General features: G+C 43.8%; 5 protein-coding genes across 5 annotated transcripts; 4 read left to right on the forward strand and 1 right to left on the reverse strand.

Annotated features, from left to right (window-relative positions):
• The first annotated feature begins 6,569 nt into the window (after window positions 1-6,569).
• LOC112879852 (ubiquitin-like) lies at window positions 6,570-12,806 on the forward strand. Its single transcript, XM_025944267.1, has 3 exons — window positions 6,570-6,736; window positions 11,491-11,777; window positions 12,509-12,806. Exons 1-3 carry the CDS (start codon window positions 6,634-6,636, stop codon window positions 12,545-12,547), a joined length of 429 nt encoding a protein of 142 aa, XP_025800052.1. The 5' UTR covers window positions 6,570-6,633; the 3' UTR covers window positions 12,548-12,806.
• Window positions 12,807-13,397: 591 nt separating this feature from the next.
• Window positions 13,398-15,206, forward strand: LOC112881044 (ubiquitin-60S ribosomal protein L40-like). The gene is made up of 4 exons (XM_025945752.1): window positions 13,398-13,605; window positions 14,136-14,345; window positions 14,453-14,520; window positions 15,195-15,206. The coding sequence occupies exons 1-4, from the start codon at window positions 13,398-13,400 to the stop codon at window positions 15,204-15,206; spliced, it is 498 nt and encodes a 165-aa protein (XP_025801537.1).
• Window positions 15,207-16,311: 1,105 nt separating this feature from the next.
• LOC112879851 (syntaxin-71-like) lies at window positions 16,312-17,901 on the forward strand. The gene is made up of 8 exons (XM_025944266.1): window positions 16,312-16,455; window positions 16,572-16,697; window positions 16,813-16,972; window positions 17,158-17,243; window positions 17,360-17,428; window positions 17,524-17,568; window positions 17,656-17,718; window positions 17,821-17,901. Exons 1-8 carry the CDS (start codon window positions 16,312-16,314, stop codon window positions 17,899-17,901), a joined length of 774 nt encoding a protein of 257 aa, XP_025800051.1.
• A 342-nt stretch (window positions 17,902-18,243) lies between these two features.
• LOC112879850 (probable protein arginine N-methyltransferase 1) lies at window positions 18,244-22,520 on the reverse strand. The gene is made up of 9 exons (XM_025944265.1): window positions 22,160-22,520; window positions 20,767-20,777; window positions 20,488-20,643; window positions 19,798-19,861; window positions 19,561-19,703; window positions 19,339-19,426; window positions 19,080-19,195; window positions 18,845-18,995; window positions 18,244-18,754 (listed from the first exon to the last, which is right to left on the reverse strand). Exons 1-9 carry the CDS (start codon window positions 22,377-22,379, stop codon window positions 18,549-18,551), a joined length of 1,155 nt encoding a protein of 384 aa, XP_025800050.1. The 5' UTR covers window positions 22,380-22,520; the 3' UTR covers window positions 18,244-18,548.
• Window positions 22,521-24,259: 1,739 nt separating this feature from the next.
• LOC112879692 (histidine protein methyltransferase 1 homolog) lies at window positions 24,260-27,699 on the forward strand. The gene is made up of 8 exons (XM_025944060.1): window positions 24,260-24,650; window positions 24,740-24,805; window positions 25,625-25,691; window positions 25,775-25,875; window positions 26,141-26,185; window positions 26,267-26,572; window positions 26,671-26,773; window positions 27,425-27,699. Exons 1-8 carry the CDS (start codon window positions 24,492-24,494, stop codon window positions 27,505-27,507), a joined length of 930 nt encoding a protein of 309 aa, XP_025799845.1. The 5' UTR covers window positions 24,260-24,491; the 3' UTR covers window positions 27,508-27,699.
• Window positions 27,700-27,745: the final 46 nt, after the last annotated feature.

The raw sequence follows: 27,745 nt of genomic DNA on the forward strand, positions 1-27,745 counted from the left end.
TCTAGGTTTATTTTCAGCTGAAAAGTAACAAAGAGTATGAACTATTTTCAAGTTTTAGCTTTCATTTTCTAGTTGAGTATTTATTCTAGATTAGCACCTACACTAAGCAAGCAAGGTAGTGATTATCATCCATCAAGATTATCCATCATTAGTTCCACTTTTTACTCAATGTGGCAAAAGGGATAAGCAATCTCAATCTTCGTGAGAGGCGGACGATTCGAATCGAATTTAACCTTGCAAGATAAACCTAACACACACGCTTGGAAGATCCAACGATCGTTCCGAAGCAACCGTTTGCCTTTCATTCCGGGTCGTGGATCAGGTCCACCACAAGCGACTGCAGGACCGTACGCACACCCAATGTGTACAGGACATACGTCTGTAGCGCGACTACAAAACCCGTATTCCTGTCTGCCTTGCAGAACGTACTCCCGCACATCGGTGCGTGTAAACATAACATAAAATCGAGTGGTGGGAGGTATGTCCACTTGCCGGGCCGATTGGTTACTAGGCTTACCGCTTACCATATTTTGCGGCATGTGGCTAGTACTTTCAAAAACTTAGCCACCACTACCACACATTTCGACCTTAAAGCGTTTATCAAAACAGACAGGGTAAACTTCCAGGTCATGATACAACACATGACCCTGTCTGTCATCCTTATAGTGATTGCAGAAATGTAAACATGCAACTCCTATATCGCGCGAGTGACAGGAAATCACCCGACTTCTACCGGTCCTATTAGCGAAGCATCTAACCGATAAGGACTTGGGAGCATTACATTGGATTCCTAGGATTCATGCATCTAGGGTTTCATTACAACTCCTAGACTTAATGCAAGATATAATATAATAGACTTAGATTGCAGTGTAAATAAAGTAGTGGGATATGTCCGGGGCTTGCCTTCTAGAGTAGGGTTGAGGGCAGGAGTGTCAGAGATTTCCGAACTCGGGTTCGGAGCTTCAGTTAGTTCCTCGACGACTTGTGCTGGATCTTCGGAAAAGCCTTGGTCTTGTCCTAGCACCAATTCGTAGTCTCCGTCGTCGAGTGTTGTTGATTCTATATGAAATGCAATAAATTAATAAGGTGAAATTTAAATTTAAAAATTCACATTTCAAATATTATACTCATCCAATTAACACACAAACATGCATAAAATAAAGAGGTTTAGATTTGAAACACTATTTATAAAGATATGGTAGAATTCATTGTAATAAGAACTAAAACATTTAAATTAAATTTGAAATGAACCAGAATTTGAATTAAAAACCTTTAAATAAAAGATTACAGAAATTTGATTATAAAATATCACATTAGAGACTAACAATAGTGTTAATTTAGAAGAGGTTATATAATAGGTTTATTTAATATTTCAAATTTGAAAGTTCAAATAAAAGAAGTTAAATTTAAAACAAGTTTAAGTTTGCAACTTTACACAAGTTAACTAGAGTTCATTAAACATTCATACTATACTTTAAGAGAAACAAAAGAACATGAATTAACAAGATTGAGTGTATCTTACCCCTTAACTTTAGATTCAGAACACAGGTAGAAATATTTTATTTCAAACTAAACTCTATTAACAAAAGTCATAGAGTTTGAAATCTATTCTCTAACAAAACTGGTTTTGCTATTTTTGGATTTTTCTGTGAATTGTTACGGATTTTACAAGACAAGACAAAGTTTTCACATGAAATAACAGTCATCCTTTACAGAACAGCCCTTAACATTTAGCAGAAAACCCCCTGGAAGAAAAACCTTCCAAGCAATTGGGTCCAGGCCATGGCCGGCGGTGGGGGAGGTACGGGTCCGGCCAAATTCGGCCGTAGGGGTCGCCGGCGGTGAGGGGAAAAGAGAGAGGGAGCATGAGGAGGTCCTGCGCTACCTGTAGGTAGTCTCGGGGAGGCTTGGGATGGCCGGAGGCGAGCTGCCCACGGAGGGCCGGACCGGCGGCCAAGGATGACCGGCGGCGGTGGAGTTCCGGCGGGCGAGGAAGGAAGCGGCTGGGCTGGAGAGCTGCGGTGGGGCACGGGGAAGCTACTGGTGTAGTCGGTTTGGGAAGGAACTGAGCGGAGGGGCGAGTCCCACGGTGACCGGAGCTGGCGGCGCTAATGGGGCGGCGGCGAGGTCTGTGCACGCGCGCGGGGAGGGTCCGGGGCGTCTTTTTATAGGCAATTTGAGAGGCAAAAGGGGGCACGGCAAGCTGAGCTCGGGTTTGGGGATGCTAGCGGGGAGGATGGACCTCGGATGCACGGCGGCGGCAGGGAACACCGGTGGCGGTGCGGCAGTGCCGCAGGCGCCGTGGCGCGCGGGCAGGGTGCCAGCAGGGGGGGGATGGAGCGGTGGCCGAGCAGAGGGGCGACGCGTGGACGGGGAAGAGCAGGGGGTGGCCGGCGGTGACCAGGGGCGGCGCATTACGCCGGCGGCAGAAGAACCAGGGGAGGCAGAGCAGGGGGAGCAGAGGCGCCTGAGGAAGAATGGGGATGAACTGATTTGTGGACTGATCTGTAAATTCAGAGAAAGGCAGGGACCTTACTGTAAAGGACTTGCAACTTTTAAACCAATGCTCAAATGATGATGGTCCAAAAAGCAAAAGTGCATGGTTTTTCAAACTCTACAACTTCTCTTTAAGGTTCATCTGCATTTGAGCAATAGTTTTGGAGATAATATAGACTTAGTAATAATTTCGTATTTTATGTAAATCCATAAGTAAAGTTACTTTTACACATATACCCTATGGTAATTTCATATATATTTTTGCAATTTAACCACAGATATCACTTTTGCAAACTAACCCTTATGCCTTTTAAACTCTTACCCCATCTCCATCCATTTTGCATAAAAGGACCTTTAGTTAATATTAATTACATAAACATCCCTTCTTCCATAGCATTGCATACATAAAATACACATTTACCATACTTAAAACATACAAGCATACCAAAACTCTAATGTGTGACCAAGCTAATTACCTGAGTGTCACACCTAACTTACAATGGTCCGCTAAGGTTTCAGGCCGCAGTGGTCATGACCCTCCCTAGTGAGGAAGACGCCTTAACCAGGATCATATCTACACCTCAAGAGCACCGAGCTATACCCCATCAACGCACTCCCCTCTTGCCCTTTTGGTAAGACCATTACAAGCTAAAGTTTCTAATTAATTAGCCAAGATCAGAGCCATGTAGTATTGTGGTTGCACTGTTTTCCTGGATGGTTCTCCATGTTCCAATTAATGCAATGATCTTAATTATCACTATAAAAATATTCCATATTCGGGTAAACCAGTGTAGCATGATTTCAGGTTATCCAACCAAAGTCCAGTAAAATCAACTAGCATAGCTACAGCATAAATGTAACAACCCAAGTTAATCAAGGAAGTTCAAAAGAAACTAGGCACATCTTTAATTTGGGATCCATCATATTCTAGACACATGCATGCATATAAAGTAAATGTGTGTATTTATGAAGTTATTGGGACTGGAGTATGATCAAGAACCACTTGCTTTCGTCAAAGAACTGCTGCTGCTCGGAAACGTCTTCAAAGCTTTGCTCTTGCGGACCCTCGAACTGCGCACCGTCTATCGTAACACACAAGTACATACAAATAAATAAATATAATAAATAAAAAACAGTACACTAAACAATATAAACTGAGCAAAATAACATTGTAAAGCTACTGTATATGTCGCAAGGGTCGCGTGAGCACGAGAATCGATGAAAATGGAGTTAAAACGGAGAAGTTATGGCTAAAACATGATTCTAGGAGCTTATTTATAGAAGATTTGAAACTAGAAGGGCTCTGAATAAAGAAACCAAGGGCTAGAATATAATTAAACATTAGATTTAGGGTTTAGATTGCAAAACAGAGGGGCTAGGGGTGGCGGGTTCTATTTTAGAAAAGGAGAGGGGCCTAAACAGAATAAAAAGGATCTATTCATGAATACTTTTGAACTATTTCGATAGAACTCAGGGGCTAAAGCACAAAATAACCTAGGTTTGATCGGTATCGGGTTTACTTGACTCAGGTTAGATCTAATCTAACCTGTTGGATCAGGATCCAACGGCTAGGGGGGGCGGCGCTGGACGCCGGCGGTGATGGTAGGCGGCGACGGACGGCGGCGGGCTCGCCGGACATGGCCGAAAACGCCGTCCGTGCACGGTTTTGAGCGCGGACTACACAGGAAGGACGTGGGCGTTACGGGGAACTCATCTAAAGGCTCGGGTTTGGTGAGGCGGGGCCGGAGAGGGACGCACGGCGGCGGCGTGCGGCACGGCGTAGACGGTGAGGAATCGGGCACGCGGGAAGGCAGGGGAGAGGGGGAGAAGCGCCGGCGAGGATCCTCACCGCAACGCGGAGCTCCTGGGGCAACTTGCGGCGGCAGCGGGACGGCGAGGCGACGGCTGCAGTGGCAACCGAGAGATGGCTGCAATGGCTAGGGATTCGAGAGCGAGAGGCGGCGGCTGCGGGTTTGACGGGCTCTAGGACACGAGGGCGGCATTTTATAGGGCGGCTGCAGGCGCCTTGGCGTGCGGGCCCGGGCGACGCGCGGCGGGGCGGTCGTGCCGTGTTGCGGCCGGACTTGGGCTCGAACCTGAGTCTGGCTTGAGGACGGGAATGGCCCCGACAGGTGGGGTCCGTCTGTCAGCGAGAGAAGGGGAAGGGGGAATGGAAGCAGGCCGCGCGGGCGGACTGGGCCGGGGAAGAGAGAAACTGAGCCGTGCGGAAGGAAAAGGGGGAAAGAGAAAGCCAGGTTGGGCCGGGCCGTAAGGAAGAAAAGAGAGAGGAAAAAGAAAAAGAGAGAGTGGGCCGGACCCAATTAGAAAAAGTGGAAGAAAAAGAATTGCATTCAAATACATTTAAATTTAAATTTGAAATTTAAATTCAAATGGAAGACAAACAATAAAACAATACAATAGGGCATGAAATGCACAAGACCTATATTTCCTTATATTTATTTTTATGGTTAAATAAATAAATTACTATTAATGCACGGTAAATGGTCTAAAATTAAAATAATTGAATAAAAAATCTTATGGGTCCTAAAAGAAATCTAGCAAAATTTATTGAGATTTCTAATTTGAAAATTAAAGTGTTACATCATACTACAGCAGTTTATGATCATACTGGATTATACGCTTATTTCTGATACATTTTTAGTTAGTAATGTTACACAGTCATACTAATTAAGAAATATTGTAGGATTAATGTGTGTGCTTACCTGATGAGGTGATTGGGGTGGTCCTGGATTGGTAATGGCAACACCCGCACCCCCATGCTCTCAATTTTTAGCTGTGATAAATTGTGTTGATCAGCATTAAGCACTATACTACCAGGTCATTTTTAGTGAGCTGCTACCTGCAAGTCTGCAACTGCGACTTGGTGCCTTGATCAGTCATCATGCATGGTTGTCTACATGTTATGGTCATTTGAATATTTGCTAGTAATAGCTAGTACTGGACAGATATATGTAATGAAAACTGTGTCGTCAAACATATATAGAAAATGCAACTCTACGTATGACGATAGAATTTTGTAATGTGCCTCAAAAAGTTCGGTATGGCCCTATGAAAGGGGCAAGGTGTGTGTACTTTTACTCATAGATGAGTGTGCGTACGTCTAACTGTCTAAGCAAGCATGCCTTTGTACTATGTTTCAAAGAAAAATATATAATGTCTAAACAAGTGACAAAACTTCCTTATTTTATACGGGCAAATAGTGAGAGGGTATGAATTTAGAAATAAGAATTGAAAAATTCGTTGTCTGTTGGTAGGAATGGGAGTTAGCACTTACCACGAGAGGACTAGAAATTTTAGTTTAAGTAGGAAATTGATACGTCATAACTGAACAGAAAGGGTAATTCTCTATGATTGTGAGAATGCAAATAATTCAGTAGTGTCCCTCTTACGTATTAGTAACCAGGACTTCAGTTCCAGCAGGAAAGCTAGATCAAAACCTTCCTTCAGAAGCAGAAGAATTGAATTTGCAGGCACTACGATGAAAGTTGTTAAGCTATATATCTTGGGTGGGTGGGTAGGGATAGGGGTAGAGGAAGCCATAAAACTCTCCACCCTCCGGGGCAAGGAATATTCACCCAAAATAATGGATTTAGAAGCTCTCACATCAAAAGTCATTGATCTATGTCACTCATCTTAATTCCCATCTCAAACCAAACAAGGGGCTTCGGTCAAAAAAATACCCAAACAAATGACCAGCACAAAAGTCCAACTCCCACGCAACTGCCTCTTTTAACTCCCATCATAATTGCCATCCAAATAATGCCTTCTTTCTCAGACAAAATTGACCTTCAGTTCTGGCCAGAAAAGAACTAGTCCTTCCAAACCGGCCCTGCCTATGGGTCGTATTTACAGAGGGCACGGCCCAGCCCGGCACGACGAGGCAGGTCTTGAGCCCGTTTCGTATCCGCGCATTCCGGTGGTGAGAGAGAGGGCAGGCGGTTCGCCTTTTGCTTTCGTAGCGGCCGCGTCAAGTCCGGCCCTGGCTATAAAGCCGCACCACGTCCGCGGCGCCACAAACACAGGCAGCTCCGCCACCCCACCCCACCCACCCACTCCCCCCAAAACCCCCACTCCTCCGTCCTGCCGTCCGGCGAGAAATCCCCGAGCTCCGGCGAGATGCAGATCTTCGTGAAGACCCTCACCGGGAAGACGGTGACGCTGGAGGTCGAGAGCAGCGACACCGTCGCCAACCTCAAGGCCAAGATCAATGATGAGGAATGTACGTAGCGGTTGCGTGTGTGTTCTCCGGCCACCTTTCCCTTCGTCCGCGCGCCGCCCAGCCGCCGGCCGCCGGGCGGCGCTGCTTCCTCCTCATGTACATTGCGACCCTCCTTCTCGTGGCACTGGGACGCCGGTAGATAGCTGAAAGGTGCTTCTTTTAGCCCCCGCTCGGTGGTTTAGCCATGCGTGTGCCCAAGCAGGCAAGGCGCGAGAAATCTCTCCCCGCTTTCGTGTGATTTCCGTGGGCGGGTTGTGCTCCAGTGGCTTCTTCGGTGAACAGAGCAGGTCGGCCGGTGATGCTCGGGTTGTGCCGCTGCCGCCTGAAGGGAAAAGAAGGTTCCTTTTTCTTGGACCAAGGGAGAAGGGGATGGGGTTTTGATGGGTTTAGCTGCTTGGGCTAAATTTCGAGGACAGTGCTGGATTGGATTTCTTGATGTGATTCTTGAGTCCGATTGAATGTATTACTGTCCCAGCTCTTGCCAGCGAGCTTAAAGGTGCTTCCTTTGGCCTCCGTTCTTTGTTTTTTGTTCCTGAATCGTCACGACCCAAAATATAAAAGCACAAGATAAAAATTTAAAACATCATCATGAGCATCATCCAAGCATCAAGGAGCATCATATGCACTTAATTACATCATGAGCATCCATTTTCTTGTATGATTTATGTGCAAGTTGTGAAGCAAGTTCAAATTCTGCTATGTGGCTGTGCCCCCAAATATTTTATTAAAATACTAGATTTCAAATTATGATTTTTAGATATTTTTCCTCAATTTTTCGATGTCTCTGCCGAGCCATAAAATTCTTGGAAAGTTTGAAAACTGCAGTTTTGGATGAATTATTGTGGGCAATTTCTGGCGTATTTTTGAGTGTTTGCTGTTGCATTACATTCTTGGTAGTATGTTCTTGCTTCAGTAAAATTTTGGTGATTTTTGGAGCCAGGGAAGTATTTTTGTTAGAGTTTTGAAGTTGGCTTTCCATTTTCGGTTATTCTCTTCCCTTCCGGCCCCACCTGTCAGCCCCCTCTCCCTCTCCCGCGCGCCCGGGCCCGCGCGTCAGCCTCCCCCCACTGCGCCTACTGCGCCTCTGCGCCCGCCCGTTGGGCGCCCGCGCGGCGCGGCACGCCGGCGGCCGCTGGCTCGTCCAGCGTGGCCGCCGCCGCCCCTTCGTTTCCCGCGCGTGCCGCTCTCTCTTCCCCTCCCCACTTCAAATCGCACCCATTCTTCTCCCCCGGCCCGAACCCTAACGCCCCAACTCTCCCTCTCCCTCCCGCTACCGCCTCCCCTTCCGCCGTCACAATCCATCGCCGCCGGTAAGCCCCGCTCCGATTGCCCGCGCCTACACCACCTCCTCCTCCTCCTTGTTTGATTCCAGCCGCCCGCTACCTCTCCCTCCGTCCGCAGCTCCTCCCCGACGCTCGCCCCCTCCCGCCGCCGCCGCTCTCCGCCGCACCGCCGCCCGCCGCCCCGTCCCGCTTGCCCGTGCCGCGGCCGGGCACCCTTGCCGTGCCGCGCGGCTGGTGCGCGTGCGCCCTGCCCCCGTTCGCTCCCCCTGCCGCTCCTCCGTTCGCTGGCCGCCGCCGCGTCGCGCCGCGCGCGCGCGTTCGCGCGCAGCTCGCGCCGCGGGCGTGCGCGGGCCGCGTCGTGGGCGCGTGCTGGCGCCCCTCGTGGCGGGTCAAGGCCGCGGCCGGCCTTGACTTCGCCCAGCCCGGGGCTGGCAGCCTGGGCCCACCTGTCGGCGCCCGGGAGTGCCGGATCCGGGTGGCTCTAGCCTTTTTCTCCACGTTTCACCCAGTTATTTCATGCTAATTCTTGTAAATTGCGTAGAAATTGTTGTAGATCTCCAAAAATTATACAATTTGTTTTGTTTGAATCCTCTGTAATAGATCTACTTAGATAAATTAATGTTATGCATGTTAGGGTCCTGTACCTTGAGTTATAGTTTTTTTTCTTGCTAAAACAAGTTAATTGTTAATCTTGTTGTGTGATGCTTTAAAAATGTCAAACTAAATTTTGTTGTGTTCCTTGTGAAATGCTCTATCTCATGGTCCAGCTTATGTATTTGTTCCTGTACTGTTTTATAGGTTTTTAATGCATTTTTGGTTTGCTGCCTGCAAACTTGTAAAATGAATAACTTTTGACAGAAAAGTGATAAAATGATAAAACCACTTCTATTACTTTTGTTATCATGTCCTCTATCTCCAGTAGTTATTTGAGAATTTATAGAGATGCTTTGAGTATCTTTTAAGATTTAACTTGAGTTTAACGGCTGAAAATTATAAATAACATAAGTAATTCCACAAATATGCTCTTGATGCAATTTCAACTCTCATGAGTTTATTTTTGAGATCCCCTGTGTGCCTAAATTAAACCATGATTTATGCTTGTAGATGTCCTGTTAAGCGAAGTTCGCCTCGGTCCTAGTGTTAAAATTAGTAATCGAGCTTGTGGTGCCATGGTGGTTTTGCTTTCACGTTCGTGTGATATTTTTCTTCTATTACCTTGTCATTGCATATCATCTCATTTTCACATCATTGGCATCATCCTAATGCATACATCTCATTCATGCATTATAGTGACCGAGACGCCGGAGGACGCACCCGTTGAGCCCACCGAGTTCGTTGAGACCGAGCCGGGAGCCGAGTGTGTTGTTGAGTAAGAAGAGAACCAAGGCAAGCAGCTAAGCATGATTCCTTGACCTACTTAACTTGCTTAAATTTAGTTATTTCACTTGGGGCCTATGTTTATGTTAAATATTTATCTATTGCATCGTTGGTCCTATTTTCATGCAATGTCCTCTCTTGATTTTGTATATCCATGCCCTTGGCACACGTAGCTAGTTGCAACCCAATTAACTAAATGCTTAGTCGTGCCTAGAGTTGGTAGATTTCTTGTAGGGAAAATTGGAATAGGATCACTTGTTTCACCCACATTTTATTATCTTAAACATGTTATCCGGTGTTGGGTTGTTGGTTTGGATCGGTCTGGTTGGAAGTGTGGTTTTGAGGTTTGAGCGGAAGGTAGGACCTAGAGAAAGGAGTCTCGGAGGTTTAGTCCGCTTGAACCGATTAAGGACCGTCCGTGGATGACCTTGGAAATTGAGCACTTATCGTACTACCACATATCCATTCATAGGGTGGATAAACCGAATACCCTCTAGTTCTAATCGTTGATGCACGGTCCTAGATGCGTGGCCGTAGGGCTTTGTAGAGAGGCTTAGGGGTGTCCCCGGTGGACCTAGGTAACTCTCCGCACAAGTTAGGCGTGATGTTCAACGGTTACAACTTGTCGGGAAAGGTTGATACGAGTACCCCCTCACCCCACGTGATCGGTTGGGTGAGTCGCATGGTCCTTGTGTCGTGTGGGTAAAGATGTACACCCTTGCAAGGTTAATGAATCAATTCGAATTGCCGCGCTCTCGGTTATGAGCAAGCTCTTTATCCTACGAAATCTTCGTAAAAGTTTTGGTCAAATGGTTGGTTGCATGTTACGTTCCCTCTTGTTGATGCTTAGGATTTGAGTTATCTAATTAACTAAAATTTGAGGTGGGTTGGGCAAGCTAAATAAAATGCTAGGAGGCTAGATGGTGGAGTTAGGGAGCTCATGCTTATTTAATTTACTTAACCCTAAAGCCTTTCTTGTGAGCCTTCATATGCATTTTCCTTGATCTATTTATTCGCGTAAGTCTTGCAAGTGCCTTTGTACTCATGTTGCCTTATTATACTAAGTTGCAGGTGAGCCGGAAGTGGTGTTTGGCCATTTCTACCCCACCGAACCCGGCGCGGGCGAGGACTAGGCCAATATGGTCAATGGTGTCCTTGAGCAAGACGCCATTAATATTATCTATCGTTATATTTTCCGCTGCGTATCGTACTTGGGGTTATCATGATAAACATTAAGCTTTATGGTTCTTATCTCTTCTATGTTATTGTGAGCCCGAGGCTTGTATCCTTTATTGAATCTTAAATTTCAGATTTGAAACCTTCCCTTATGTCATTGTTGTAATGGTTAATGGCTTAACTTTGTATTAAAATTTGCTCTTTGTGGATCAATGGTGATGTATGAGCTTGTGACGGTATGTGCATATGCGTGATCTTGGGCATGTGTTGGAGCACATACCGGGACTACCGGGTTTAATATTATTTTCGGTGAAAAGTTAAGTTGGTTCTTGGGAATTTAGACGTGGGTTAACCCGTGACGCGACATTGGTGCGAGCGTGAGTTAACTCTCATCTTCATGATAAGTACCGACGGTTTCGCTTAAAATGATATTAAATTGGGCGGTTCTCACGGAATTAAGGCCTGCGTCCCTGTTTTGTCGCCATGAAAATCTAGGTAGGAGTCCTACCGTAGGAGATGCTAAAAGGAAATGCAGTTGTGCCTTCTTCTTATCGTGTTTGATTCTCGTGGCCCGGAGCAGAGTGCGACAGTCGATTTTGGGTGATTGGTCGGTCGCATCAGGCTAAAACCTGAAACTAGAAAGTAAAAGGTTGTTTTTTTTTTCTAATCGCGAGAGGTGGGAACATATTTGGATGATCGTGTTCTGGCTTTTCTTGGTGGTGATCAGGTTGGATTTGGCTTGGATTTGAGCATGCCCCTGTCCTGCACTTGGATGCTTCTGTTTAATCTGTTCGATCGATTCGCTACGAATTCTAACGTAGTGACGTGCATTGGATACTAAAACGTGCATCTGCAATGGATCGCTTTGGTTTCTGATTGACGGTGTGTTAACAGTCCGTGCTTGACTGTGTTTTGCAGGCATCCCTCCGGAGCAGCAGCGGCTCATCTTCGCCGGGAAGCAGCTGGAGGACGAGCGCACCCTGGCCGACTACAACATCCGGAAGGAGTCGACGCTGCACCTGGTGCTCCGCCTCCGCGGCGGCGGACAGGGCAAGGGCGGCAACTACCCCACCAACATCGAACCCAACCTCCTCCAGCTCGCCCTCAGGTACCGCCAGCACAAGATGATCTGCCGCCACTGCTACGCTCGCAATTCCATCAGGGCCGAGAACTGCCGCAAGAAGAAGTGCGGACACAGCAACGAGGTGAATTTTTTCTTCTGTTTTCAGTTCATCTGCTGTTTATTTTCCCTATCAATATCCCATGTGTTTTCTGTGCAATTAATCTATCATCTTTATGTGTTCCATTTTATCCATTATGGCCTCAATTAGTAGGCTAAACATTGTCCATGTTCATGCTTAGGTCATCGTATAGATAATAGAATCCGTGAAGCCCTCGTGTCCAGTTAGATTTGTGTTTGGTATACCTGCTGTGCTGAATTATGTATCGTCCCATCTTGGAACATTTTGTGCAATCATAGTCTACAGTTACTGGCAGCTGAGAACAATCTAGTGAAATGGATATCTGCTTATACTGAATATATGTCATCGTTCATGTTCAGATGTCACCTTTGACCCATGTTCTTGATTCCAGTAATCGTGGTAGCATCGCCTACGATTGCTTGGCCTTCATCATGAATAATGATGCTTGTTTCAGGGTTGTCAGAAGATGGCATCAGTTTGCTAGTTCACCTACTTAGCTTTCCAACAGTTTAGACGTTACTGGGTGTACTACTACAGCTCATGATTTGTTTTGGACTTTTGGTTCATTCCCTTGTATATGCTGTGCTAAAACTAAAAATCTTATTTGAGTCCTAGAACAGTTTTTGCATCAAGCGTACAGCATTCAATTACTGAAAGCTGATCACAAGCTGTTTTATCAATGCAATTTCTTCATTCTTTGATGTGACGTATTGTTTCTCAACATTCCATTTCAGCTGAGGAAGAAGAAAAAGATGGTAGTCAAGCGGGACTGAAGCAACATCAAAGAGCGAGAGAAACGAAGATCAATCCATGTTATGCATCAGTTGGACCAACTATCTTAGCACTTTATCCATGTTAGAGACCATACTAGAGTTGTGGGGACTCGGAATTTAATTTTCGCCTAGTTTAAATTTCCTACTGGAGTACTTATCTGATGCAGAGCAGCGGTATGCAGCTTCAGAAACTGCTTGCCAAAGTTCCTGCCTGTTGTTGAAACTTGATCGTTCTTACGTGATGCTAGTGGTTAACATGGTCGGCGTGAATCTTAATTGTGTGAAATGAGCTCCCATCTGTTTTATGCTTTCTTACCTTGATGTGTGTGTTCCTGATTCATTGCTGATCATGTGATGCTCTTCTCTTTGCAAAGTATGAGCGCATGCAGAAATCAGATTAAGAGATGACTTGTTTTGTGTAGATATTGCTGGTAATCAACACAGCTAAGTGCCATCTTTTGCCTGATATTACAATGGAGCTAATTTAGTTCCACACAGCATTGCGGGAGAATTTAGTTTCCTTGGAAGTCTGTAAAATTGAGAATGGACATAGTGAAAAAATACTGCTCCACTTTTCTATCTCTTCTAGAATTCTAGTAACCCGTATATGGACACGGTAAATCCGTATTTTGTTCAAGTTGATATTCCGAAGAATCTGAAGAATAATTATTTTTTTAGCTATAGTAAATACTACTTCTAGGTGGTGAATGTTTTTGTTGTGAACATGCATGATCATGGGCCGGGAGCCTATTTACCACCGCGCAACCGGGCCGAGCTACGCAAGACAGCCCAGTCTGGCTATAAAGCCGCACCCCAACGTCCGCGGCGCTGCTGCTGCTGCTGACATGCAATGCAATCCCTGAGCTCCGCCCGCCACCCCACGGCCACCCCACCCCACCCACCCACTCCCCCAAAACCCCACTCCTCCGGCGAGCAATCCCCGAACTCCAGCGAGATTCAGATCTTCGTGAAGACGCTGACCGGGAAGACGGCGACGCTGGAGGTAGAGAGCAGCGACACCGTCGCCAACATCAAGGCCAAGATCCAGGACAAGGAAGGTTAGTGCGTGCGTGCGGACGCGTTCCTTGCTCTCCGGCCCTCACCTTCTTCGCCACCCTGTGCTGCTGCTCGCCGGCCGGTGACCGTACATCGCCTCTGTTTCTTTCACGCTGCGCGAACGCGCCACTTCTTTGCCGTGGCGAGCTTAAACTTGAAGGCGCTTCTTTTTGGCTCTGGTTTGGTTTATTAGCCGCCATGCGCGTTTGTGTGGTTTGATCAGTGGGGCATTGTATACTGGGTGCTCGATTCTTTAAGAGTTTGATGTCCCTGCTCTGAAACAGAGCAGATCGACCTGGGTGGGGTAGAAAAAAAGGCACCTTTTTTGGATCCCGGGAGAAGGGAGGAGAGGGTTGGCTTTGTTCTACTGTTTCTTGTGATCGAGCTTAATCTTGGATGAATTCGACGACCACATAGTTTGGATTTGGCTACTCTTTATGTTTCGGCAAAATCCATGTTCCGTATTTGGTCCACCCTAGAAAAAAAATTGTTTTTGCTGACCACCTCTGCTGTGTTTGATTGTGCTTTGCAGGCATCCCTCCGGACCATCAGCGGCTCATCTTCGCCGGGAAGCAGCTGGAGGACGAGCGCACTCTGGCCGACTACAGCATCCGGAAGGAATCGACGCTGCACCTGGTGCTGCGCCTCAACGGCGGCAGCAAGGGCGGCACCTACCCCAAGAAAGTCGAGCCCAACCTCCTCCAGCTCGCGCTCAAGTACCGCCAGCGCAAGATGATCTGCCGTGAGTACGACGAATCCCCCATCTAGCCATCTCAAATCCTCAGTCTGTTGCTATCAATCACTCACCGAGTCACCATGCCTTCTGCTATATCGTCGGATGCCGCGCAGGTGCTACGCCCCGCAATCCCATCAGGGCCTACAACTGCCGCAAGAAGAAGTGCGGCCACTGCAACGAGGTGAGCTGCCTTTCATGTCATCCAAATGTTTTTGTATGTGAATGATTCCTCCTATATATCCATGGTTTCATGTTCAGCGTTGTTGTGTCAAAGTCGACGTACTGCCTATTAATTGCTGATACCTCATGTTTTGATTTGTCGTTATGACTGCTTTAGATTATTTATTAAGTCAATTTGCCTTTATTTTAATTGGTGGTCTTTATGCATCTGCTTCACTGAATCATGAATCGTCCCCCCAAGAACAAGTTGTGCAACAAATATGTTCTTCTGAATTTCAGTTACTGGCAGCTGATAGCATTCCAGAAAACAGAAGTGGATATTTGTTCAGTGTTTCATCTCGTGTAATATATTTCCAACAATACTCCTACCTATTCAGTTGAGAGCAAAGAAAAATTTTGCCTTGTTGTACCCAGTCATCATAGCGCTGTGTATGTAGCGAATCATTGTTCATGACCTTAACCCTGATTTACATTAATTCTCCATGTCCTTGACTTTGGTCATCGATCATATCATTGCCCGTGATCTCTTGGTCTTCGTCTTGAATATATGATGCTTGTTCCAGAGTTTTCATAAGTTGGCATCACTGTGATATATATCTAGGTCGATTTGTATCAGTTCAGATGTTGATGTAGCTTATACTGTTACGCTTCTTAATTTTCTGTTCTCTGATGCAGATTTGTACATAGTATACTAGATGATCTTTCCATTCTAGATTTGCATCAACCTTGCTTGCCATTGCTAGCACCTCATGTTCTTTTTGTAGCAAATATTTGTTCACTTTTCAACCTGATATCTATTATTTCCAATGTTTTCCTGAATCGGCTGAGGTTAAAGAAGAAGCTGGCTTACAAGGACTAAAAAGGAATGGAACAACATCAGAAAGTGATCAATCCTTGTGTCGTTCATCAGTTGAATCCTAGTGTCTTATTACTAGTGTTAGCGTACTGTCTGAACAGAAGTTTATCCTAGTCTAAGTTTCATGCTGGAGTACCTATCTGAGCAGAGGCATGTAGCCTAAGAAACTGCTAGTTTAAGATCCCTGTCTATTGCTGGACCTTCGTCGTTGATTTTCAATGCAAGTCAACATAGTTGCGTGAATCTTAATCTAGCAATCGATTCCTTGTTGTCTGCTTTGTATGCCTTTTCTTCTCATGCCTGAATTTGTCGGTGTCACCTGGAGATATACATATATGTGCTGGGTCATTTCTGATCAGGTTCATCATGCTGCTCAGCTTTTCTCCTGCATCATCAAGCCATGCTGAACTCTGGCCGTTCATTTGATGACTGGTCTGCCCAACGATCTTTGCATAGATATGAGATTTTTGAGTTTTTACCTGTGCCTGTTGTTCATGTACGGTTACCTGTTTCACATAAATGTATGCCTTTTTTAAGCTTTATTGCACAATTGAACCATCACAACAAAAACCTATCTAAGTTAATGTTCCAAGTGTCTTTGAGCTGGAGTGGTCGAGCTTCAGGGATGACGAACCCTTGGTCTTTTTTCTAAAATTGGAGCAGGGGAAGGGGATGATCATACATTGATCAACAGACACCCGAGAGTTTCGCGGGTAACTAACGAACTCAACTGCCAGCCAGACATCTTCAGCCACCATCTCGCAGACTGACGAGGCCCACCTCTTCCTCCGCTCCGGCGTATTCGCTGTCTAACTCTTAACGGTCTAACCACACCGACACGTCAGCGGCGGTGGCGAGCCGACGAGGCACCCTTCCGGGCAAGGCATTTCGCCTGCACCAACCGGTGATCGTCGCGGGGAAAGAGAAAAACAAAAGATGAGCATGATCGACGTGCTGACCCGGGTGGACGCCATCTGCAAGAAGTACGAGCGGTACGACGCCGACAAGCACCGGGGCGACGGCGACCCCTTCTCGCGCCTCTACGCGGCCGTCGACGCCGAGATCGACGCCGCCGTCGAGGTCATTGCTTCCCAGTGATCCGCCCCTCTCGCCCTTGGCTGCCTTCTCGCTATATATGTCCTTGGCTCCGATTGAAATGTCGCCAGCCACTCATGTCTGGTGAATTTTTCTTCCAGAAATCGGCTCGGGCGGCGAAGGAGAAGAACCGGGCGGCGTCGGTGACCATGAACGCCGACGTGCGGCGGACCAAGGCGCGGCTCCTGGAGGAGGTGGTCAAGCTGCAGAAGATAGCCACCAAGAAGGTCGTTCTCGTTGTTGTCGATACAAATTTAGAGGAGAATTTGGATGCACAAACTCTTGATTTTGAAGCGAAATGCACCAGATTGTTGATGCAAATCCGGACGCATGAATGTGCAGGTGAAAGGGCTGTCGCCGGAGGAGAAGGCGCTGCGGGCTGATCTGGTGGCCGCGCTGCCCCACAGGATCCAGGCCATCCCCGACACCCACGACGGCGGCGCCACAGACCAGGACGGCGGCTGGAATGCTCGGCCAGGGATCAAGTTCGATGATTCTTCAGGTTTCCTTTTCTCCCTGTAAACACCTGTGCTGGCGATACATACATGATTTCGAACATAAGAACACAATTTCATAGGAATTATGTAGGGATTCCGCAAAAACATAACGATTTCAGCAACAACAAGGGGATTTGGTTGTGCAAGCAGGTTCAAACTGACTTTTCATCGTTTTTGGATCCAAATTCAGTTGAAAAATTAGAAGAGGGGTACTTTCAGACAAGCGAGCAATCAGAGCAGTTCAGTAGAGAATACGAGATGCGGCGAACCAAACAGGCAGGTTTTCTGGTCATGCGAATCTTCTGACCAAATGCATTTCACGCTAATCATATCGCTCTGTTCTCTTCATCTAAACCATACATAACCTGTGTCCCATGAGGTGTGATGTGCAGGATGAAGGGCTGGACTTCATCTCTGAAAGTCTGGACACGCTGAAGAGTCTGGCCGAGGACATGAACGAGGTTTTTGTCGCAAATGCGAGCTGCTTTCTCTGTGTTGCGATCCATAGCTCTGTGGTTGCATCGTGTTACCTCTCATTGTTCATTTACTTCTGCAGGAACTGGATAGGCAGGTCCCTCTGATGGATGAGATTGACACTAAGGTTAGCTTCTACAGACTGGACAGCTACTTTGTTAACTGTTATCCCTTGTGAATGGCTGAAACTGAATTGTGTACATGATATGTGAAGGTGGATAAAGCTAATTTAGAGATCAAGAGGACCAACGTCAGGCTAAAACAAACTGTCAACCAGGTGACTAGCTGATATTCCTGAATTCCTGAACTGTTATTTAGTGGTAAACTTTGGCATTGTGTTCTTAGATTTGCTGATGAATCTAGGTCATGTTTTGCGCAGTTTCGATCGACTAGGAACTTCACGATTGACATTATCTTAATATGCATCATTCTTGGCATTGCAACATACCTCTACGAGTAAGAAGTTCATCATTTTTCTACTTTTTGCGAAAAGAAAATAGATCATTTTTATTGATCACTTAAAAAACATTCTTTATTGCTGTTGTCATCTGACCTGGTTCAATCTGCGTGGTTCAATTTCTGATGCAGCATTCTCTCCCAGTGAATCTTCACAACATGCTCTGAAACTGTACTTTCGAGAAATCCTTGTTTCATGTAATTATGTAAAAGAGTATAACCTGTTGTCCAAGGCTGCATGCATCTACAGCTAGTCTGTAATCTGTTTCGCGATGCACTTACAGAAAATATCGAACGCTCAAGCAGTTGAAATAATGAGCATAAACAAAATGAAAAGGGCAAGGGCTACAATGGCAGAATATTTCGATCACAATAAACTGCAACAGCAATCTTTAGATGCATACAAGTCAACAACTGCCAACATCATTCAGGAAAGAAATTCCACCAGGAAATCTGTAAGTTTTGCACTACAGCAATCTCACACCTGCGGGCCAGTTTAATCTACTCTCTACCTTCGCTAGATTCCAAAGAATCTAACTAACCAATGCATAATAATACATGGCCATGAGAAAAAGGCATCATTTCTGCCAAACAAGATACTTGGTTAAACAAAACTTGGGGGCTCTGGGGCATCTCCCGTTTGCACCTTGGTCACCGCATCTTGTAGAACTGTGTTCTTGAAACCTGGCATCTATGCCCATTTATTGAGTACTTGAGCTTAATGTCAATGTCCCGGGGGTTATTTTTATTGGGTGCAACTGTCATGCTACCCGTCAGGGTTTCCCCCTCACAGATTGTTATTACATCCTCAAGGTAAAGAACGGTTTGCTTCCAGTGAGTGGCTTTTGATCTCGGGCCTGCGAGTTAATTTGAAAATGAGGTTGTGCTCACTGAACTGCTAGAATGAAAGAACATCACTACACATTGTAAAGATGACAAGAACAAACCTGTTGAGAAGCCCATCAGCTTATGGCATTTGGTGAATGACACGTCGAAATATGCAACAAGAGCATGAATATAATCGTTCCGCTGTGCCGTAAGCTTGAATGGTACAGTAAAGGAAGCATCCCCAGGTGTCATTTTGGAGATATCCATTGTCTGAAATACACAGAGATTTAAGCCCAAATATCGCTGAACAAAAAATTAGGGAAGCAAATACAACTTCATTAGTCATGCAAATACCTTCAGTAACCGGCAGTTAGTGACAATCTGATTTGCGTCCACTGTATCTACCAGTGGCTCCATCATTGCCTGTTTCTTTATGCAGCTCATATCAAACCCATATACATTATTCCAAACTGCAAAAGAGATTAAAAACATCAAAGAGAGATCTAAATAGAACTTTTATTACTTAATAGGTAATAACCAAGTAGAACATCCAGAAACTTCCAATATAAAACATGCTTTACAAGTTTTATGCACCATGTACTGCCGAACTTACATTCAATTTTGTCTTCCTTATATTCCGCATCTTCGATTGCAGTAAGATGCAAAGAGGCTCTGTCTGGTAGGACCACCCCATCATCAGTCTAAAATCACAGTAGCACAACATAAGAAACACATCTCAAAAAGTTCAAATACTGTCCACAAGGTCAGAACTAGACATAGACAAAATCTACTATGAACAAAAATCTGAACATTTTAATTACAAAGGATCACTTACAAGCCATTTATCACGTGCATACAGGACAGTGTTCAACATATTCTCGAACAGGAGGAAATAACCCATCCACTCTGAGATTATAACATCTACTTTTGGAACAGGAAGCTCTATTTCTTCAACTTTCCCTTTTATTACAGTTATGACTGCACAGAGCAAAACAATGTTAATGGTTCATAGCCAACTAAGCACTGTATGTATAAATAGAAGAGAGTACAGTTAAAGGCAGGAGATATTCACCATTAGAATATCCATTTGCTTTCACAATTTCATTTGCCATGTCTGCCATCTGGGAACATTCAATCTGTAAAGTATAAACAGATCAACATATTAGTAAAAGAAAAGGATTGAAGTTGCATTCACATGATGTCAAAGTAACAGAAAAATAAACAGGTAAGAACAGATCAACATATATTAGTAAAGAAAATGATTGAAGTTAAAACTTAAAAGTACATTCACAAAGTGTCAAGATGACAGGAAAAAAAAATGCGGGTCAATAAGCCCATAGTAAAACAAAATAATTTCCTCAATTTACAGAACTTCTCGTATCCTAAACTGCACGTGCAGGGAGTCCTATATTGTAAACAATAAAGACATTTATCGAAATGGGCATCTGAATAAAACAGAACAGTACAATATTTGAGGAAACCTGAGCGTTTTTAGTTGACAGGAAAGAAATTATTTCGAGCAGCTGCTGACAGTAGATTAACCTATTTTGTGTTTTTCATGCTTCTTAAGTACATGCAAATAGGATAGATGACATAAATTGTCCCAAATTATGATAGCTGTGGACACATATTTGCATGGTAACTAGGTTAACAGTTTAGATTGAATACAAAAAAGATTATAATGTATCCACTGAAATAGCTCATGTGGGATCAACAACCATAATAGTAAAATGAAAACATGAGCATAAGTCATCCAACTAACCGCATAGACATGTTTAGCTCCTGCTTTTGCACAGAAAAGTGAAAGAATCCCAGTTCCAGCGCCAACATCAAGGACTATTTTGTCCTTGATAAGAAAGCTACTCTGGGTGATAACATTTTGATACGTTTTTGTCCGAACAATATCTTTAAGCATTTCCTGCGGTCAGTACGAGAAAAATAATTGGCATAAATCTCTTCTCTCTGAATATTTCTGTGTAATGAGAAACCAACTGCTTGGGAAACGATCCACAAAAGCAAGGCTTGTTCTAGAATCACTTACTTCATGAATACCTGCAAAACAAAGAACAGGGGAAACATGAGTACAATTTGACACTTCGTTTAATGGAGAAGCATGGGTACAAAGTAAAACAGAACCATGAAGGTTAATTTGAAAACGCTAGCAGAAATAATTACATTTTAAAAGGATCGCAAGGAGACAGGAAATGTGCTATAAATATCACCTGATGCTAAATGAACTAAAAAAAAGTTTTAGAAAGTAAAATCTCAAGGAGACAAGTAGGTGACAAAAAAAACAGCAAATCAGTTCAAGTGTTTGTTCCTCAAAAAAGATCCAGCGCCAATGATGTTTCCTCAAAAAAAAACATCAATGAGACAAGTAGTGTTTACTGCACAAATCTTCAAACACCCCTGTAGATCAACTGAACAGAAGAAATTCCCCCCCCCCGAAAAAAAAATACACACACAGAGGTTTCCTATGCACATTATACAGACCAGCAAACATGTAAACACATGTTGGCCACCCAATAACAGCGTCAAAGTATGGAGCCACTGAAGATAGGACTATATTCTTACACCAATTGAACAATTGCAAGTACTAGGGGCAAATTTTCACCACAGGTGAGGTACATGGTACTCCCTTCGTTCCAAATTGTAGGTCGTTTTGGTAAATCTAGATACATATTTTTTGCTATGTATCTAGACATAGTCTATATCTAGATGCATAGCAAAATTTATGTATCTAAATTTGCCAAAATGACCTACAATATGGAACGGAGGGAGTAACAAACAAGATACAAATTCAACTAATGATTGCAACTTAAGAAAGGTTTAATTTTTAGCCAACAAACAACTTCAGTCAAATTCCCAACACTTCAACATTTATCATCTGGGGAGGCACTGAAAGGCCGCACACAGTACAAAACTAACTAAACACCAATCTTTCAATTCCTGAATGCAGCAACTAATCAAAGCTCTAACTCATGTGTGCTGAGTACCGATCAAAATGTCATCTTTCACCATTTGTTCTATAATACATGACCAGAAGAATAATAGCGTATTGTTCTGTTATGTACATGACCAAAAAAACAATAGCCTAAGTACTAGCTTATGGGATCACATAAAAGACCGCACCGAAAACAAAAGACGATCTGCAGCTTCACTATCAGAAGCAAAAAAAAAAATACTAAAACCTTCGCCCAGACTTAGCAATTCCTTAGAACGCAGTACAGCACTCAAGCTAAAAGCTACAGAGACCAATCCTTTCCCCCGCACTACAGCCATTCAATGATACAAACAAGTCTAGCACTTCCTTTGCTCCGCACAAATCTCAAGATTCAAATTTTTTTCCGATGCAAATTAAATAGAAATAGCATCCAAATCTGCGGTAAAATAAATAGCATCTTGGCGAAATCGAGCGGGGCCGGCGCGCGTACCGAAGTGGGAGTAGGAGTCGAAGTAGTAGTCGGCGCTGGTCTTGTCGCTGCCAATCACTTCCGCCGCCGCCTGCTCCTCCTCCCCCTCCGCGTCGGGGCTCTCCTCCACCTCCATCTCCACCTCCCCCGCCTCCTCGTCGGAGTCGAACCTCAGCCGCGACGCTGTCGCCTCCGCCAGGCCGCCGTTGGCGTCGCGGTTGCCGTCCTTGCCCCGATCCATGGCTCTCTCTCTCTCCCCCCGGTGTTCTTGTGGCGCGCCGCAAAGCAGGGGAGGAGGAAAAGCTAGGGTTTTGCGAGAGGGACAGAGGGGTTTGGGGAAGTGAGGTTTTATAGCCACGGTGGCGCAAATATCTGCCCGGATTGTAGCTCACGAGTCATCACAGTTCTTAGATCCCGGATTGTAGCTCACGAGTCATCACAATTCTTAGATCGGAGCCTCTGCCTGTGCCATGTATGTACTAGTTGAAGTTGGAGTTGGATTTCTTTTTTATAGATTAGTTGGAGTTGGAGACTTGGAGTTGGAGTGCATAGGTCTGCAAAATTATACAGGTTTTCCGGTTCGCTTCTAAATTCTCCATCCGATTTTAAGTCTTATTAGTCGATTTAGAATTTGTGCTTGTCAAAATATTGGAATGTTGACCATCTATGCGTTTTTGTAATTTTTTAATTTAAGAACGTAAAATATTATTATGAAGATCATGTCGATTTTTCAAATATCTTGCATTTCAATTTAGAGGTTCCATTGCCGTCTAATTCATCAAAAAGAATTAACTCATTTCACCCTTACACTTGATTTCATGTGTATGCCAAGAGTTTATAGGGATATTTAGAATAAGGTAAAATAGATGTTATAGTCCTTAAATTTGAGCCGAGGGTCAAGTTCATCTCTCAACTTTTAGATTGGCCAATATATTAGATTGGTAAATATAGTATCTCAACTTTTAGTTTTAGATCAATTCCATCCTTATATTAATATTATACTTTATAATAATATGAGATTTATGTAAAAGGTCCTCTTTACCTTTAGCTCTTTCCCTTTCTAAGAGCTGAACATCACAAGTGTTTAATTTGGAATATAGAATTTTATTTACCTATGCATCGTATTGTATTGCGAACGCATGGAGAGTAAAACTAAAACTACTTATTGCATAATTATGTACCACTATACAAAATATTGTGGAAAGTTGAGCCAACGGTGACACAAACAATGGAAATTGAGGAGGGGAAAGAAACCAAGGGTAAAAATAAATTTTTACATTTATCTCATGTTATTATAGAGTATAATACTAGCATAAGGATGAGTCTGACTTTAAAAATAAAATTTAAGGGACTATATTGGCTAATTTAAAAGTTGAGGGGTAAGTCGAAGGGTCAAAATATCTATTTTACCTTTAAAATAATATTCACCATTTGACTATGAGTCCACTAACGTGGAGAAGTAAGCTCTCTTAAAGCAGACATAATAGATTTATCACGATCACTGACCTCTGCATGCCAAGTTGATATGGAACAGTAACAAAGTCAGTAATCTCTGTTTAAAATGCTAAAAAGAAAAAAAAAATAGAGGAGGAATCAAGTAAAGTAGCAATCGTATAGCTCGTTTACACGCTGTAATGATACTACATGATAGCTAAAAAGAAAAAAAATAGAGGAGGAATCAAGTAAAGTAGCAATCGTATAGCTCGTTTACACGCTGTAATGATACTACATGATAGCTAACGTAATCTTGGACATGAGGAGTAAAAATCACCGTATTCATTTAATCACATGGTTTGCTCATTTAATGACCATTTAACCTGTTCAAATAGCCTATTAACCCGAATAAAAGCTAAACAATAGGTAACTGACTATTTGATCCAAGGAAAAAAAATGTTAAGATACCACGAAAGTTGACTTCTCATGGAAACACATCTTGGGCTGTTATTCTTCGCTCAATGCAAGCAGTGCAAAAATAAATAAATTTTTACTTGTACTTGTAGTTAGTTAGTTTGTTGAGCTTTCAAGTTTTTAAACTCTTTGTACCGTATGGCAATGGATTTTAAATTGACAAAACGTATGTTGTTTCGATGGGCCACGCCGTGTAAAATCTCGACGGAGCCGAAACCTTTCCGGCCCAATCCAACTGACAGCCGGAGACAGGCCACGCCGTCGTCGGCATCCTTCCCGCCGTCTTCTCCCCCGCCGCCATCCGCCCTCGCGTGGCCTTCCCGCTCCTCCGCCATCTCTCGTGCATCTACGTCCATCCGCCCCGATTCCCTAAGCCTTCACCTCCGCCTGCTCTTCTTTGCCGCCGGCTCCGCCGCGGCAGGTCGGCAGGTCCCCAGCTGTTGCAATGGAGAACACGGAGGCTGCCAAGAACACGACCACCAGCGCCCCCACCTTCGCCTCCCCTCTCTTTTCCTTCTCCAACCCCGGCAGCTCCTCCTTCGGCTTCGGCTCTGGCGCTCCTCCGCCGCCCCCGCCGCCGGCCGTCGAGGTCCAGCTCTCCGAGGTACCTTCTCATCTCCATCTCTTTTCCGCTCTGTTTCTGTGCTCTTTTTATTTTTTTTTAGTTATAGCATTGAAAGTTCGATCTTGCAGGAGTCGCCTGTTGCGTCAGCTAGCTTGGAGCCTGTGGTGGTCGATGACTCCCTGACAATCTACAAGGTGCGGTTGCAAATGTGCTTGCTCGCTTGCTTGCTTTGTGTTTGTGGAAATGCTTCTGTCACTATGTAATCCTGAACTGTGCTATGCTGCAAAGGAAGTTATCACGGGCTAACAAATACATCAATGGAATATTTCTGTATGTATTTTCTAATTTACTCTACCTAAGATATCATGTTCAAACTTATTTCTGTATATGCCGTACATGTTTGAAGACAAATGACAGAGAGTGAATCCAAACAAAAGGAAGTCAAACACTACTATTATTAGCAAGTTTATCTCTTTTACTTCAAACATTCATTTTCCCTCCTTCGCTTTTCCCCTAAACCAAAGAAAGAAGAAAGACAATTTTTAAAACTGGAATAGTTGCCTGACCAAACCCCTGATTGCACATAAACACAGTACAGCAACTATGATGTTAAGTTTATTACTGCTGTTCGACAAGATTTTGCTCTTATACCATATCCCATGGGTTATTCTCAGCCTGGTTTGTGAATCAGGGGGCCAAAGGGGAGTCCAGTATATGACCACTAGTAATCACTGCAGCTATCATTGTTTGGGCATGAGTGGCTAGCAACTGCATCGTTAGTGGGCAACAGCAAGCAACACAGGGACTAAGATGTGGAATATGATTATGGTTGCTTATCTGGTGTTGATATAGATTAAGATTGAATATGATATTTTTTAGACACTTTGTTTTATAAAATTTTGAATTTCATTCAGTTGCATTAAACGGTGTCCATGCCTGTGTACACCACTGGTCATTCATATCCCCTTGTGATGATGCTAAACTAAACAAGTTTTCTTTCTCAATATTACCAGGGGAGAGTGAGTACATCTGATGTTTTTGGGGTCAAAGACTCTGATTTGGTCCCAGGAAAATATGAAGGTGAAGATTGAACAAAGTTTGTTCTTTACAACATATTTGTATTTATTTGGCCCTGCGAAGTTGAGCAAAACCATTGGCACCAGGTGGGCTGAAGTTGTGGGAAGGTTCGTTAGACTTGGTGAATACCCTAAATTCTGATATCAAAGAAGGTAGATTGCTTCTAGAAGGCAAACATGTATTAGAGGTGCGATGCTTGCTCTCAGGTGTCATGTTTGTGCATGGCCCCTTATTGATTCAATTCTTTTTTCTGCTGAAATTACTCTAGTTATTGTTGGTGTAACCTTCCTCTATTCTGTATATGTACTCAGCAAATGAACCTGGGATCATAATCTGCATTAGAATGTCCAAGTGACTGAAACTCTTAACAGAATTATTCAAACAAACAGTTGTAAAGTAGGAAACGTGTGGAGCATGCTACTTACATCAGCTATTTTCCTCTGATTCTTTAGCTTGGATGTGGACATGGCCTCCCTGGCATTTTTGCAGGTCTTAAGGTATTGCTCTTAATCCTTTCTTTTCTGGCATTTTGAAATAATTCCTCATATATATTGTTTTTTCAAACCTCGAACTATCAGGGTGCTGGTCTGATTCATTTTCAAGATTTCAATGCTGAGGTGCTTAAGTGCCTGACCATACCAAATGTAAAAGTCAATCTTTTCAAGGAGTCACCTGAAGGAACATGTACATCTAGGAGTGTTGGTTTCTTTGCTGGCGATTGGAGTGAAATGGATAAGCTGCTTCTTTGTGGGGATGCTGAGCAAGACAAAACAACCAGTGGTGTTACAGAAGACAAAACATATAATGGTTATGATATCATCCTGATGGCTGAGACTGTTTACGCGTTATCTTCTCTTCCAAATCTCTACAGGCTTATCAAGAAGGTCAACATTCAAAATTTTCATTTTACTGAATATTCTTTCTTCCAGATTAAAGAGGTTGCAGAATATTGTCTTTCTTACACACTGAAAGCCTTTTGCAGTGCTTGCGCTACCCTGGGGGTGTGGTTTACATGGCAGGGAAGAAGCATTACTTTGGAGTGGGTGGTGGCACAAGACCGTTCCTACGCTTGATTGAAGAAGATGGTAAGTTGTCTGTTCTTCCTGTATAGAACTGTTAATCTGCATGATTTTTATTCGTGCACACCATAGCTTTTCTTCCAGTAGGATCAAATGCTTGTTTTGTAAACTTGTGAAAAAACACGATTGGGAAATGATATCTGCCTGCTACATGGTGATCGTTTATGTTTTGTTTTCTCTTTCTTCTACATGTGTCACTTTAGAAATATACGGCATTTTAGGATTTTGAAATCATCAAACTTCTTCAACTTTGAGATTGGTGACAAGGAAATAGTGATATTTAATCAGCTAGATTTGTTATGCTATGTACTTTTACAGTATAAGAGAAGGTACTTTTATTAACATTTTACTACAAATGATGTTTTCATTACTTATTATCTTGTCTGTCCAATGCGACATATATGTTGTTGAAGAGAGGGGGGTAAATTTTTCTTTTCTTTTTTCTTTTTCTACTCCCAGTGAATGGTATCAACATGTGTTCTACATCTATAGTTCTAAAATGTAGATTATAAATGCTTAATATGATATTTTACGTTCCATAACAATAGATGGTACTATCTTTGTATTGATGGGAACATAACTGTAGACTATGAACAATTTCTCTGGACGCGTGTGATATTGAAGCATTATTTTTACTAACTTTTGGTTGTTCTTTAGGCACTATGCAAACTGAGCGGCTCAATGATGTTGCTGATGGATCATCCAATGTTAGGGAGGTTTGGAAATTCTCGTTCAAATAGATTAGCACTGCCCTTGCGATTGTAGGAGAAACTGAAAACATGTATTGGTCTCCATGCATATTGGTAGAGGGAATCCTTGGTCTAGGAGTTCCCTGATTCTGCTAAATGCTAATGTACCTTTGACTGTTTCAAAAGTCAATCTTTTCGTTTGGAATTTTCTATATGATTATGAACAGAAGTCACTGCTTCTAATCTTGAAGACTCAAGAAATTGCTGTACTTCCAGATCATGTTTTTAA

The sequence above is a fragment of the Panicum hallii genome, chromosome 2, assembly GCF_002211085.1.
Source record: "Panicum hallii strain FIL2 chromosome 2, PHallii_v3.1, whole genome shotgun sequence".
Taxonomy (NCBI): domain Eukaryota; kingdom Viridiplantae; phylum Streptophyta; class Magnoliopsida; order Poales; family Poaceae; genus Panicum; species Panicum hallii.

Coding starts and splice junctions, on each gene's coding strand:
- LOC112879850 (XM_025944265.1), bottom strand. CDS start 22,379: ATGGATCGGGGCAAGGACGGCAACCGCGACGCCAACGGCGGCCTGGCG. Junction 19,427..19,560: donor ATGCACGTGATAAATGGCTT/GTAAGTGATCCT, acceptor CTGTGATTTTAG/ACTGATGATGGGGTGGTCCT. Junction 19,196..19,338: donor TAAGGAAGACAAAATTGAAT/GTAAGTTCGGCA, acceptor TCTCTTTTGCAG/TTTGGAATAATGTATATGGG.
- LOC112879851 (XM_025944266.1), top strand. CDS start 16,312: ATGAGCATGATCGACGTGCTGACCCGGGTGGACGCCATCTGCAAGAAG. Junction 16,698..16,812: donor AGAAGATAGCCACCAAGAAG/GTCGTTCTCGTT, acceptor ATGAATGTGCAG/GTGAAAGGGCTGTCGCCGGA. Junction 17,569..17,655: donor TGGATGAGATTGACACTAAG/GTTAGCTTCTAC, acceptor TGATATGTGAAG/GTGGATAAAGCTAATTTAGA.
- LOC112879692 (XM_025944060.1), top strand. CDS start 24,492: ATGGAGAACACGGAGGCTGCCAAGAACACGACCACCAGCGCCCCCACC. Junction 26,186..26,266: donor GCATTTTTGCAGGTCTTAAG/GTATTGCTCTTA, acceptor TCGAACTATCAG/GGTGCTGGTCTGATTCATTT. Junction 26,573..26,670: donor TCTACAGGCTTATCAAGAAG/GTCAACATTCAA, acceptor AGCCTTTTGCAG/TGCTTGCGCTACCCTGGGGG.
- LOC112879852 (XM_025944267.1), top strand. CDS start 6,634: ATGCAGATCTTCGTGAAGACCCTCACCGGGAAGACGGTGACGCTGGAG. Junction 6,737..11,490: donor CAAGATCAATGATGAGGAAT/GTACGTAGCGGT, acceptor TGTGTTTTGCAG/GCATCCCTCCGGAGCAGCAG. Junction 11,778..12,508: donor AGTGCGGACACAGCAACGAG/GTGAATTTTTTC, acceptor ATTCCATTTCAG/CTGAGGAAGAAGAAAAAGAT.
- LOC112881044 (XM_025945752.1), top strand. CDS start 13,398: ATGCAATCCCTGAGCTCCGCCCGCCACCCCACGGCCACCCCACCCCAC. Junction 13,606..14,135: donor CAAGATCCAGGACAAGGAAG/GTTAGTGCGTGC, acceptor TGTGCTTTGCAG/GCATCCCTCCGGACCATCAG. Junction 14,346..14,452: donor CCAGCGCAAGATGATCTGCC/GTGAGTACGACG, acceptor GATGCCGCGCAG/GTGCTACGCCCCGCAATCCC.